The sequence below is a fragment of the Microplitis mediator genome, chromosome 8 (assembly GCF_029852145.1).
Source record: "Microplitis mediator isolate UGA2020A chromosome 8, iyMicMedi2.1, whole genome shotgun sequence".
NCBI lineage: Eukaryota > Metazoa > Arthropoda > Insecta > Hymenoptera > Braconidae > Microplitis > Microplitis mediator.
In genome coordinates, this window is record NC_079976.1 from 23,204,628 (window position 1) to 23,217,327 (window position 12,700).

The window sequence follows — 12,700 nt, forward strand, 5'->3', positions numbered from 1 at the left end:
GAAATAAAATCCACATCACTCCGAGATCACTCCGCTAAAAAAAAAACTCCCAATTCATTCCGCATGCGAAGTGATTTTTCTTAAAACTCCGTAACTCCGAGTGGTGGAGTGAATCCGGAGTGAATTCGGATTTAATTTCAATCTGGATTCACTCCGGATTTTTTACGAAATTAATTATTCGAAACTTCGCTTTATTCGATATTATACTACCATTATATTACCATAGTAGTATGAAAACAATTATGATAATGGCATAGTAATTATTACTATAATTTTATAAGAACTATTCCGACATCGTATAGAAATGAGCTCATAGGTATAGATAGGAATTGTTACCATAATTTATATGGATGCCAGTCCTATAATCGATATTTCAGAAAAACTAGTTGCCATACGATATGGGAACTATTCCCATAATATATTGTAATTGTTACCATAAATTTTTCTCCGTGTATACGTTTAAAAATATAGACAAAGAATCAACCAAAATAAAAGTAATGGTATATCCGTTTCACATTAATACTTGTGCACCTTCTCAAAGTTGAGTTTTAGTCATAAATGTTACACTTTTAAAACTTTCCACCCCAGCAGAGATTTTGATGAATCTTATTCCGCATCTGCAAGAATTAAATGAATTAAAAGGATACGGAAACGCCATTTTCCAAAAGATTGTTGTTATTCTAATATAATAGTATATTCATTTATTGTTCAATTTACTTTTTACAATATTTATATGTATACGTTTTTCCAACCCGATAAAAAAAGATTTTATACAATTGTATAGAATTATATATCAATTATATATGGACTATATATAATTATATATAGACTATATATAATTATATATAAAGACTATATATAATTGGATAGAAAAAATGGCCCGATCCAATTGCATGAAATTTGTATAGAAATTGCATGAAATTTGTATAGAAATTGTATACAATTCTATACAAATTGTATACAATTCTATATAATTATATACAATTCTACATATTGCAATTATATAGAATTGTATATAATTATATAGAATTGTATACAATTTCTATATAGTTGTATACAATTGGATCGGGCCATTTTTTGTATATAATTTTATACAATTGTATAAAATCTTTTTTCATCGGGAACTGGTAAAAATTTACTGGTATTGTAATTTATTTTTTCAATATTTTATTAATCAATTTTCGATTTATTTGAAAGTTTTTTTTTTATTCGCATCTCTTGAAACTCTTTAAAACGAATCAGCTTTTGAATATTCATTTTTTATTTAATGGTGAGCTTACTTTTTTGAAGTAAACAAAAGTAGCTGTCTTATAAATTCATCTCCCAATCCTATTTACCTACCAACAAAAATGTGAATAATAGGAAAAAATATCACTACTATAAGTCGTCCAGAAAAAAATTGTTGAATAACCCTACGGTTTCACAATTTCTATTAGTTCACTTCAATATTAAAGGTTAGTATAGTTCAACGTACGAAAGAAATGTAATTTATGTTATTTCTCACAGTTTTTTTTTTTTTTTTTTTTTTTTTTTTTTTTTTTTTGTAATAAGTATCCTAATGGGTAATTTTACAACAACAAAGTTCCGCTCTATTTTATTCATACCATTAACTGTCGTTGACGTAAATACCTCTCTTTATAACGTGGGGAATGGTTTTGGGTACCATAGTAATACAATCAATAATTGGACAAACGGACAAACACAAAGTACATCCAGTACAATCGTCATTCACTTTTGGAATATGGGTATCAGCATTAAATTCGATTGCTTGGTACCCTGAGTCGGCACAAGTCATGTAACACTTCCCACAGTTGATACATAAATCATCGTCAATTAAAGCAACAACTTGTTTTTTGTTATCCAACTGTTTGTAATTAACAATATTTGGTAATGCTTTGCCAATTAAATCTTTAATTTGTAATACTTCGCCCATAGTTGATTCAGATTTTCCATTTTTCATTTCGTATTCACTTTCCGATGTCTTCAAGGGATCGGAATTAATACGCATTTCTGCTATTGCTTTTTCTCTCATAATTTGATATTCTCCAAAGTACGGAACGCGGTTACCTAGCGGATGTAACAAAACTGGTTTTCCTTTTTGATGCTTAAAAGTCGGCGGACTCTGCCCTTCCCAATGTTTGGTATGTTCTAAAGCCGATAAATAAATCAAAGTTTTCAAACCAGTGGTGTAATCGTCAATCAATGTAAAATCTTGATTCTGTATGGCACTACACACTTGAACAACTGAAGCCCCACAGTGAATAAACTGTAATGCAACATCAGCAGAATCGATGCCACCTATCCCAAGAATCGGGAACCCCGGAATCTTTTTAGCAATACTAGAAACTGCACGTAACGCTTGAGGTCTTGTTGCATTTCCAGATACTCCACCATAAGTTGTAGCTTTCGCACTTCCGATTGCAGGCCAAGGAGTTCCATCTGCTCGTAAGCCCATCAGTCCTGAAACTGTATTTATCGCTGATACACCATTAGCACCGCCTTCATAAGCAGCCATTGCAATTGTCACAATATCCGTAATATTCGGTGTTAGTTTCACAAAAACTGGAATTTTCACTGCTGATTTTACCCATTTCGATATTTCACGAACCAAATGTGGATCTTGGCCACAAGCTAAACCCATTCCCGATTCACCCATTCCATGCGGACATGAAAGATTGAGTTCTAGAGCATCTGATCCAGCGGCTTCGGCTTGTTGAGCTAGTTTGGTCCAATCGGCTTGATTGAAGGAACACATGATACTTGCTATAATCACTTTCGTAGGAAAATCTCTTTTGAGTTCGGTAATACTGCGGCACCAATAGGCAGCAGTTTTTTCCGATATCAATTCGATATTCAAGAAACTCCCTTGTTCTGGTCCGTAATGATGTCCGGCAGTGGTCCCTCTTACGATTCGGGGTGATATATTCGTCACTAGATCTTTATCTAATCCAAAGGTCTTTGTAACAGTAAATCCCCAACCGGCTTCGAAAGATCTTCGTATCATGGCACTCGTTGTTGCAGGTGGGGCTGAAGCTAAGCCAAATGGGTTTTCGAATTTGATCCCACATACTTCTACACTAATATCGATGTCATCTATCGAGCTATGGAATTTTGGCAGTTGCGGAGTTTTCGGTACTGTCAAACCATGCGACTCTTGAATGTATTTATGGATGTACCAAGCTGCTATTTTTCCATCATTCACAGATTCTACAGTAGTTTGTGCTACACCAGCTAGATCCCCACCACAAAACACACCAGGAACGGATGTTTTCATAGTAGTTGATTCAACGTCTGGTAATCCCCATTTATTGAACTTGATAGGATACATGGCATCCTTAATTTTAGGATTAAACAATCCAGATCCAAATGCTGAAATAATGAAATCCGCTTTTATACGCATTAATTGGTCTTGATCCTCTATCCATTCATCATTATCATTTTGTTCAGTGCGATAAAATTCCATGGCTACTATTTTATTACCTTTTACAATGACTTGTTTCGGTGAATGGAATGGAATAAATTCACACTTTTCTTCACGTGCCAACTCCATTTCTTCTGGTACCGCACGGATATTTGTAAATCCTTTTCGAAATATCACGAATACTTTTTTTGCTCCACACCGAAATGCTGATGTTGCACAATCAAATGCCGTATCACCTGCTCCAAGGACGATAACATTACCATAAAGACTAGGCAATTTTGATTTACATCCACACAATCCAGGCTTACTGCCACCTGATACTAAAGGCAAGAATATTTTTGAAGTGTAGAAACCCATTTCCTGTGTAAGTCCCTCAAATATTGAAATCACTTTAGCTTCCGGTAAACCTATTCCACAAAAAATAGCTTTGTAACCAGATTCCTTAAGTTTTTCAATAGTCAAATCGTCCACTGATAGCATTCGATTACATTCGATCTCGACTCCTAGGTCTTGAATCAGTTGAATTTCAAAATTGACTACGTCATATGGTAAACGATATTGTGGTATCTCTGATGAACTCAAGCCACCAAGATAATTTTCCTTTTCAAATATTTTAATATCAGTGTAGCCCAATCGGGCTAGAAACGTTGCACATGATATTGATGCTGGACCACACCCTAGAAGAGCTATTTTAGTGTTTGGGTATTCAACATACTGACCAGGAATCCTAGTTGCACGGATATTCATTTTTTTGAAAATATCTACAGCGAAATGTTGTAAGCCTCCAATATTAATCGGTCCCTCTTCGGTGGCAGCTAGATTACATCCACCAACACAAAGATCACTTGTCGGACAAACCATGCCACACGTAAGACCTAATGGATTATCTGATAAGATTGTTTTAGCGGCGCCATAGTAATTTTTATTCGATATTGATGTTATGAATGCCTTTACGTCGATTTGGGTTGGGCAGGATTTTTGACAAGGCGCATCCGCACACTTTAAACATCTTGCTGACTCCTTGAGCGCGCCACGTTCACTCAATGTTGTATGTTTGATATCGTCAAAATTATTTTTTAGACATGAGTTACAATTCAAATTATTATTACGTTTCCAATGACGTTTGTTCTTCTTCGTTTCAGAAGATGAGACAAAATTTGTGTAAGGTTTTATTTTTGGATTTAAGTTCAACAAATTCTGAAAAAAATAAAATTGTATATATGAAAAAAAGATAATCTCAGTAAAAATTATTAAGATGAAAACTAATAATGTAACATGCATGAAGAGAAAGTAATTCTTAACGTCCCTCGTACTTTTATAAAATATCTCCCATGGAAATAAAATATATAAAAAATATATTTCATGATGTATGTGAAATATATGTGGCATATAAATAAAGTATATAAAATTTATAATTAAAATGCATGTGAAATATACACGGAAAGAAAATTATAGCAGCGGTTCCCATAATTTTGTGAAATTTTTTCCTATACCATCATAGGAATTACGACCATAAATTATGGGAGCGGTTCCTATAATCATAGAAATGTTTCCCATAATTATAGGAATAGTTCCTATAATTATGGGAATGATACCCATAACACTATAGGAATGGTTCCTATAATTATAGGAATGGTTCCTATAATTATAGGAATGGTTCCTATAATTTATAGGAATACTTTCTATAATATTATGGGAATCATTCCTATAATTTATGGGAATGGTTCCTATAATTTATAGGAACTATTCCCATAAATTATAGGAACCATTCCCATAATATTATGGGAATGGTTCCTTTAATAGTATGGGAACTATTCCCATAATATTATGGGAATGATTCCCATAATGCAATTGGAATGGTTCCCATACCATTATGGGAACGGTTCCCATAATATTATGGGAATGGTTCCCATATTATCATGAAAAAATTAATTTAAAGAAAAGTGTGGTAATCACTTCTACAATACACAGAAATATTATTAAACATAAAAACAAAAATTCAAACATTGAAAAAAAAATCGTATTTGGCAAAAAACATTAAAATTTTTAACAAGAATTTTTTGTCAGCACAAAACATTCAAGAAAATTCAAATTTTGGGAAATTTCTACACTATTGTGCAAAAAAAAAATTTAATGATATTATAGGGATGGTTCCCATAACATTATGGGAATAGTTCCCATAATATTATAGGAATAGTTCCTATACCAATATGGGAACCATTCCCATAATAGTATGGGAATGATTCCCATACCATTATGGGAATAGTTCCCATAATGATATGGGAATGGTCCCCATAATATTATGGGAATGGTTCCCATAATATATGGGAACCATCCCTATAGTAGTATAGGTACTGTTCCCATACCATTATGGGAACCATTCCCATAATGCATAGGAAAACTTCCCATAATTTTCTTTCCGTGTACGCACATATATTTCACATATATTTTACATATAAAATAAATATATTTCAAATACATAACTTTTGGCCGTTTTTCGTATATAAAAAATATATTTTTTATATAGTCAAAATGTATATCACATATATTTTAGTTGTACAGCAAATATATATGTTGAAATGTAATCGACATATATGTAGAATATATATTAAATATATTTTCGTTATTTAGGCAGATCTTTGGTGTTCGGGCGGGGGGGAGGGTATCAGAGCAAACAAATAATGACTAAAAAATCCAAATGGTTCAGGCTGGAGTACCGAGGGATCTAGCTATCAGGTTGTTCGATGATGGAAGGGCTCAGATATTTTTGTGGGGGAAGGGGAGGTTGGAGCAGAAAAATTATAACTATAAAATCTAACCGGTTCAGGCTGGAGTACCAATAGGTCTAGCTGTCTAGCTTCCCATAATGCATGGTAACCAGTTTTTTTTAAATGTTGATTATAGGAACGGTACCCATATATATTATAGTAACCGTTACCATAACATTATGGTAATGGTTACCATAATGTATGGTAATCGTTACCATATAATATGGTAACCATTACCATAATATTATAGCAATCGTTACCTTAAAATTATAGTTATCTTCACCATAATGTTATGGTAACCATTACCATAATACATGGTAACAGTTACCAAAACATTGTGGCAACCATTACCATATACACTGTGAAAAATTCGCGGAGTGAATGCGGATTAAATCCGGAGTGATTGCGGAGTGAATGAATTTTTAATTATTCACTCCCCTCGGAGTGAAATTCACTCCGCAGGGGAGTTTTCGCGGGTAGATAATTTTTTATTAATTTAATCCCTCTGGAGTGAAATTCACTCCAGAGCGGAGTTTTAAAAATATTGTTGATAAAATATAACTCTACTCAATAAAATTGAAATAAAAATTCGCGTATTACATTATTGGTCAGCTGATATGCACACACATACATATTCAGGCACACGCGCCCACTCGCACACACTCGCACGCACACATTTGCACACACGCACACATTTGCACCCACGCACAAATTTTCACACACGCACACATTTGGACACACGCACACATTTGCACACATGCACACATTTGCACACACGCGGACACACACGCAGATATTTGCACACATCCACACAGACACACACATTGTTTAGCAGTTTAATATAAATTAATATAAATTTATTTAAGTATTAAAACTCCGGACCGGAGTGAATTGGGAGTGAAATAAAATCCGCGTCACTCCGAGATCACTCCGCTAAAAAAAACTCCCAATTCACTCCGCATGCGGAGTGATTTTTTTTAATACTCCGGAACTCCGAGTGGCGGAGTGAATCTGGAGTGAATTCGGATTTTATTTCACTCCCAATTCACTCCGGATTTTTTACAGTGTATATGATGGTAATGATTACTATAATATTATGGTAATTTTTACCATAGTTCTTTCACATGTGATATGGGAATTGTTCCACAATGATGGGAAATGTTTTCATAGGCAGGAATTTTTCCCAGAAAGTATGGATCTATATCCCATAATTCCAAGTAATCATTACCATAACGGTATGGGATGACATTTCCTAAACGTACTAGCAACGATTACCATAAATTTCTCTCCATGTAGCTACAGATAAACTAAAAATTTTTTTATTCTTAATAGTTTTGTTTGTCAGATCCACTTTAAATAGTATGATACTCACTTCAATATCCGGTAAATCTTTACTGACTTCTAAAAACGCTGTCATTGTTGTATTTCTTAAAAATTATTTCAGTGGTTACTAAATTATTTAGTGTCCTCGTGATAAGTCGATTGTATGTCAAAGAACCTGAATAATTAGATCTTTCACTATCACAGGATATTAACACAGCTCACTTGCATGATAGTTTAATAACTTTTTAATAAAAAAAAAATATTTTTTTACTTATGACACTTAAACAAGTCCGTGAAATAACTTTTATATTATCTTATAAATTATGACCATATTTAATGACAGTTAAATTTTCACAAGAACAATTAATCCAATGATAAATATCACAATTTGGATATTAGCCCTAATTTTAAACTCAAAATATTATTTTATAAGAAATTACAAATTATTAGAATACGTAAAACTTGTATTTAAATTTATCGAGGATATGAAATATACTAAAAGAATGTTTTGTCAGTACTGAGAACGTTAACATAATCTAAATTACAGCGCTCTGAATAACGCTGACATAAATTGAAAGTCAGTAAAGATAAAGAGAAATCGAGTTGGCAAGTAAAAAGAAAAAGGACAAAATATTTGAGACACACGAACCACTCAATTTATCAACTAATTTTTTTTTTATCTTGTTGTTGAATATACTTATTATATTTCGTAAGTTGGAATCAGCATTATTTCATGTTAAATAAAATACGAGTATATGTAATTGAAAGATAATCATGAATTTAAAGAAATCACTTTATATTATTTTGTTAATCACTTTTTTAGATCCCGGGTCAACAAATTAGATTTGTTTTAAAATAAATGATAAATTCAAATAATTTTTCTTCAATTTAAGTTTATGAATTGTATTTTTTAACTTTCCGCTAAGAAAATTGAAAATTTTCAAAAATTCGGAAGTTATTGGTTTCGGTCCGATTTGCAAAAACCGAATTTCTATCAGATTTTGACGTTTTAAGGTTCTAGAAGGCTATCCTGACTAATTTCACGATAATGTCCGAGTGTATGTATGTCCCGGACTGAAAAATTTGACCTGATTTTAGTCTGATTGGACTATTTGATCTGATTTTGATCTTTTATGAAAATTTTAAGCTGTTTTTGACCTGCTACTTTAAAAAACAAACGCGTTACGAGCAGACTAAATTAGATTAATTCGTGAGCTTTAAAAAATTTTAGTTCTGAAAATTTACAAGGACAAAACCAGATTAAATCATGGACATATAAAATTTTTATTTATGGGCAATATTTATGAAAAAATATTAAGTTGCAGAATTGATTATGTTTTATTTACTATTTATTTACTATCTTTTGTTTAAAAATGTCGGCAGTTAATGAAAATTTGACAACTTAATTTTGTAGTTGTCTTCATTGAATATTTATATCATTGAATAAAAGTGATAAAATAACTCTTAAAATGTCAAGAATTTTCTCTTATTTACTGGATAAAATTGAAAATATTTTGGCATAAGAAAACATCAAAATTCTTGTGCTACGGAGAAAAATGTTGGCTCGAAATCTACCAATTTTTATTATGCTGTCGACCAAACTTGAAACAGAAAGTAAAGTATCCAAAAAATTACTATGCTCTTATGAAAAATTATTATGCTGCATCAAAATTATTATAATGTATGGAAGTAATTGATATTGAAGCTCATCGATAAGTTTCTCGCGCGCAATAAGTAATGTAATACAGTATAATTATTTTTTGTAAGAGCACAATAATTTTTTGGATGCTTTACTCCCTGTTTCAAGTTTAGTCGACAGCATTGTAAAAATTGGTAGGTTTCGAGCCAACATCTTCTCTGTGTGACATCTTATTATGGAAGCGCATTAGCATGTTTTAAATACCAAGAAAATTAAAATAAATTAATTAATCTAGATTATTATTATTATTATTTATATTTATAAAAAGTCCTGTTTTTGTCCTTAAAAACAATTGAACACAGACCAATAATTATAATAATAAAGTCTGTTTTTAGTCTAAACGCGATTTAAAACAGACTAAATATCATACGAAATTAAGTCTGATATTGACCTGGATAAGGAATAGTACGGGCAAAAACAGATAAAATTCTTATATAAAATAAATACGATTTATAAACTTGAATTAAAGGAAAAATATTTGAGTTTATCATTTATTTTAAAACAGATCTAATTTTTTGACCCGGGTTTTTAAGACAATGGCATACAAAAGTATTATCGAGCTTGAAGAGCTCGAAAATGTATTTACAATAATGTTATCGAGCTCAACGAGCTCGAAAACAGCGGGAAGTTTTGGGGCTGGCCCGCAGGGTTAACCGATAGACCGATTTTTTTATATAGGAATTTAATCTGTTTTTGCCCCTACTATTCCTTGTCCACGCCTACTATTCCTTGTCGACTCGGGAAGTTAAGCAATTCTATAAAATAAGGGAAATAGCTATAAGGGAATTTAAAGTGAGTTTCATTTATTGTCTGGTTGATTGAGTGCGGGTTTTTCTCTTGCAAGAACCTAGCTGCGTTGCCCAAGTAATTATAAATTTTGTAGAGGCCAGCCTAAGCCAGGGTCCAACCCGCGAATTCTGGTGGCTGCTGGTAAAAATCACCGAAGTAAAAAGCGATTAGTCTCAATGCATACACTGAGAGAAAAGTGCTTATTAACCTGAACTATTCAGCGACAGATATAAAAATATAGTCTCCCTAACCAATTTTTATTGTTACTGGAACTATATACTAGTGTGAATCAGCACGAAAAAATAGTTACATTAACTAAATTTAAGAAACTATTTTTGCCTCATTATGGTCACTACAAAACTTCAATCTTTATAAATCAAGGCTTGGTAGTGAACACAATATTACCTTTATCATTGGGTCGATTAACATAATATAGATACAGTAACTATGTTAGCTTAGTGACTGTGTGATAGTTGGTAGAAATAATTTTAATAGTTGACTCAACTAAGAGTTTAGTCGTCGTCTCATAGAACTGCATTTATTTAGTTTCTTTTACTACTGACAAAAGTATCAACCGTACTATTTCATCTTAGTTGTCTAAACAATCAATTTCCAGTTAATTTAATAATTATAGAATATTTCTGCTGACTAATAATCAACTGTAAAAAAAAATTCAAGGGGAATATAGTTATGGATACCATTAATATTTAGTTTCCCTGGCTATAAATTCCGATCCTAATGCCAAAAGTGCGTACTGCAAAATATACGCCTTATTGGGTCTGCTGAGCCAAAGAAGCGTATCAAACATTTTTTTTGCTTATCAATTCCGAATTGTTAAAAATGTGAAGATCGATTAAAAAAGTGAAAAAAAATTTTTTTTTATACCAAAAGGGCGTGTAAAAATTTTTTGTTGTCAATCAATTCGGAATTATTTATTAAAATGAAAATCAATCAAGATGATATATATCTTTTCTCCCAATAAATTTTCCTTTTAGCTTAAACAACTTTTTTTTTTTTTTTTTTTGGCTGAAGCATACAAAAATTCTCGCGTTAAAAAAATAGTAATTATTCTGACAAAATTTATTTTCTTCAAACTAAAAAATGCAATTGTTACTAAAAACTAACATATCTTGCTACAAAAAATATCTCCTATATTGAGAAATTAAAACTCTTTAAATAAGTAAAAATTTTTCGATTTAAGCGTGGGAATATGTTGACTTGAAAAAAAATATTTCGATTCGAGATAAAAATTCAAGATAAATTTTTACTTGTTACAGAAGTTTTTATTTCTTAATATTAGATATTTTTTTGAAGTAAGATGTATTAGTTTTTTGTAGCAATCTGCACTTTTTTGTTTAAAGAAAATAAAATTTCTCTCAATGAGTACTATTATTTAGCGGAAGAACTTTTCATGCTCCAACCAAAACAGAATAGTTGCTTAAACTAAGGGATAAATTTCTTGGGAGAAAAGATATATATGGAGGAGAGGGAAGTCATCAGAGCAAGGCAACAGCATTGGGAGTAGTTCGGTGCTCGCCACTAGATCGCGCCCACTTTTTGTAGTGTCCCTGGTAAGAAACTTATTTCAGAAGTATTATATTCCAAGCTTGAGAACAATTCTGGCATTAGTACTTCTCTGTTATTTGACAGAGTGACTAGTATCATTTTTGATTGTAATATAGTATGTGCTAAATTACATCATGACATTAATGTTTAACATTAATGTTTCCTAAAATAATTTTTGTAATACTCGAAAAACATCAAGGACATTTAATGTAATAGAAAAAAAATTTTCTGTATTTATCACATAAATGTTGGCTATTAAAGAAAAAAGAATTCAGTAACAATAAAACAAAATTTGCACTACAGATCGCTAAATAATTTTGTTTCTTGCAATACTAAATTATGGCAATGGTAACTATGAATGTTTAGTTACAATAAGTCAAATTAGTACATTCGCAGAAAGTTCGATTTTCTAGTGTGTACATCTAGACACAAATACTCATTGCTACTATTATAAATGATCTGAAGAACTAAGTGTACATTATTAACATCACAATAATCTTAATATTTATTAGACTAAGAATAAATTGCTTGCTACAATATAAATTATAGTTACGTTAACTTTAAACTGATAGTAATAAAAACTTTCCCTAAACTAGTTATGTTCATTATTGCTATCTTAGTATATGTAACTAAAAATAGTAAGAACGACTATGTAGTCGTAGAGCACTTTACTGTGGCGTATTAGTTACTGAAACTGACTTCAATAGCTGAGTCGTCTGTGAACTACGATTCCTTAGTTCAGAAAACCGTTTTTTTCTCTCAGTGTATCATTGTTTTAATGATACTATAGACTATTAAGTAAACATGTGAGTATGCTTAAATGGAGTAACCATATCGTTATTCTGATGATATGTCACTTGGAGATACATTGGATAGTCTTTCTGACAATATTTTTCTTTCCATACAGTTGCAAAATTAATAATACAATCGAATTTCCGTCGTAAGTCTTGTCTATCCTTATAGGAAGAAACAATTGGCCCAAGCTTGGCCGAGGCTTGGCGCAGGACTTATTAACTCTGGGGTAAGCTTGAAATTCAAGTTTGGCCCAAGTCTGTCTAAGCACCGAAATGATAACACCGAGCCAAGCTTGAGTGTTGTGCCAAGACTGCATCTTAGTATTGGCCCAATTACCAG

At 31.9% G+C, this 12,700-nt stretch overlaps 1 protein-coding gene across 1 annotated transcript; it reads right to left on the reverse strand.

The window, feature by feature from the left end:
- Window positions 1–1,058: 1,058 nt before the first annotated feature.
- LOC130673226 (dihydropyrimidine dehydrogenase [NADP(+)]) lies at window positions 1,059–8,075 on the reverse strand. Its single transcript, XM_057478180.1, has 2 exons — window positions 7,562–8,075; window positions 1,059–4,618 (listed from the first exon to the last, which is right to left on the reverse strand). The coding sequence occupies exons 1-2, from the start codon at window positions 7,604–7,606 to the stop codon at window positions 1,607–1,609; spliced, it is 3,057 nt and encodes a 1,018-aa protein (XP_057334163.1). The 5' UTR covers window positions 7,607–8,075; the 3' UTR covers window positions 1,059–1,606.
- Window positions 8,076–12,700: the final 4,625 nt, after the last annotated feature.

Coding starts and splice junctions, on each gene's coding strand:
- LOC130673226 (XM_057478180.1), bottom strand. CDS start 7,606: ATGACAGCGTTTTTAGAAGTCAGTAAAGATTTACCGGATATTGAA. Junction 4,619..7,561: donor AAGATTTACCGGATATTGAA/GTGAGTATCATA, acceptor TATTTTTTTCAG/AATTTGTTGAACTTAAATCC.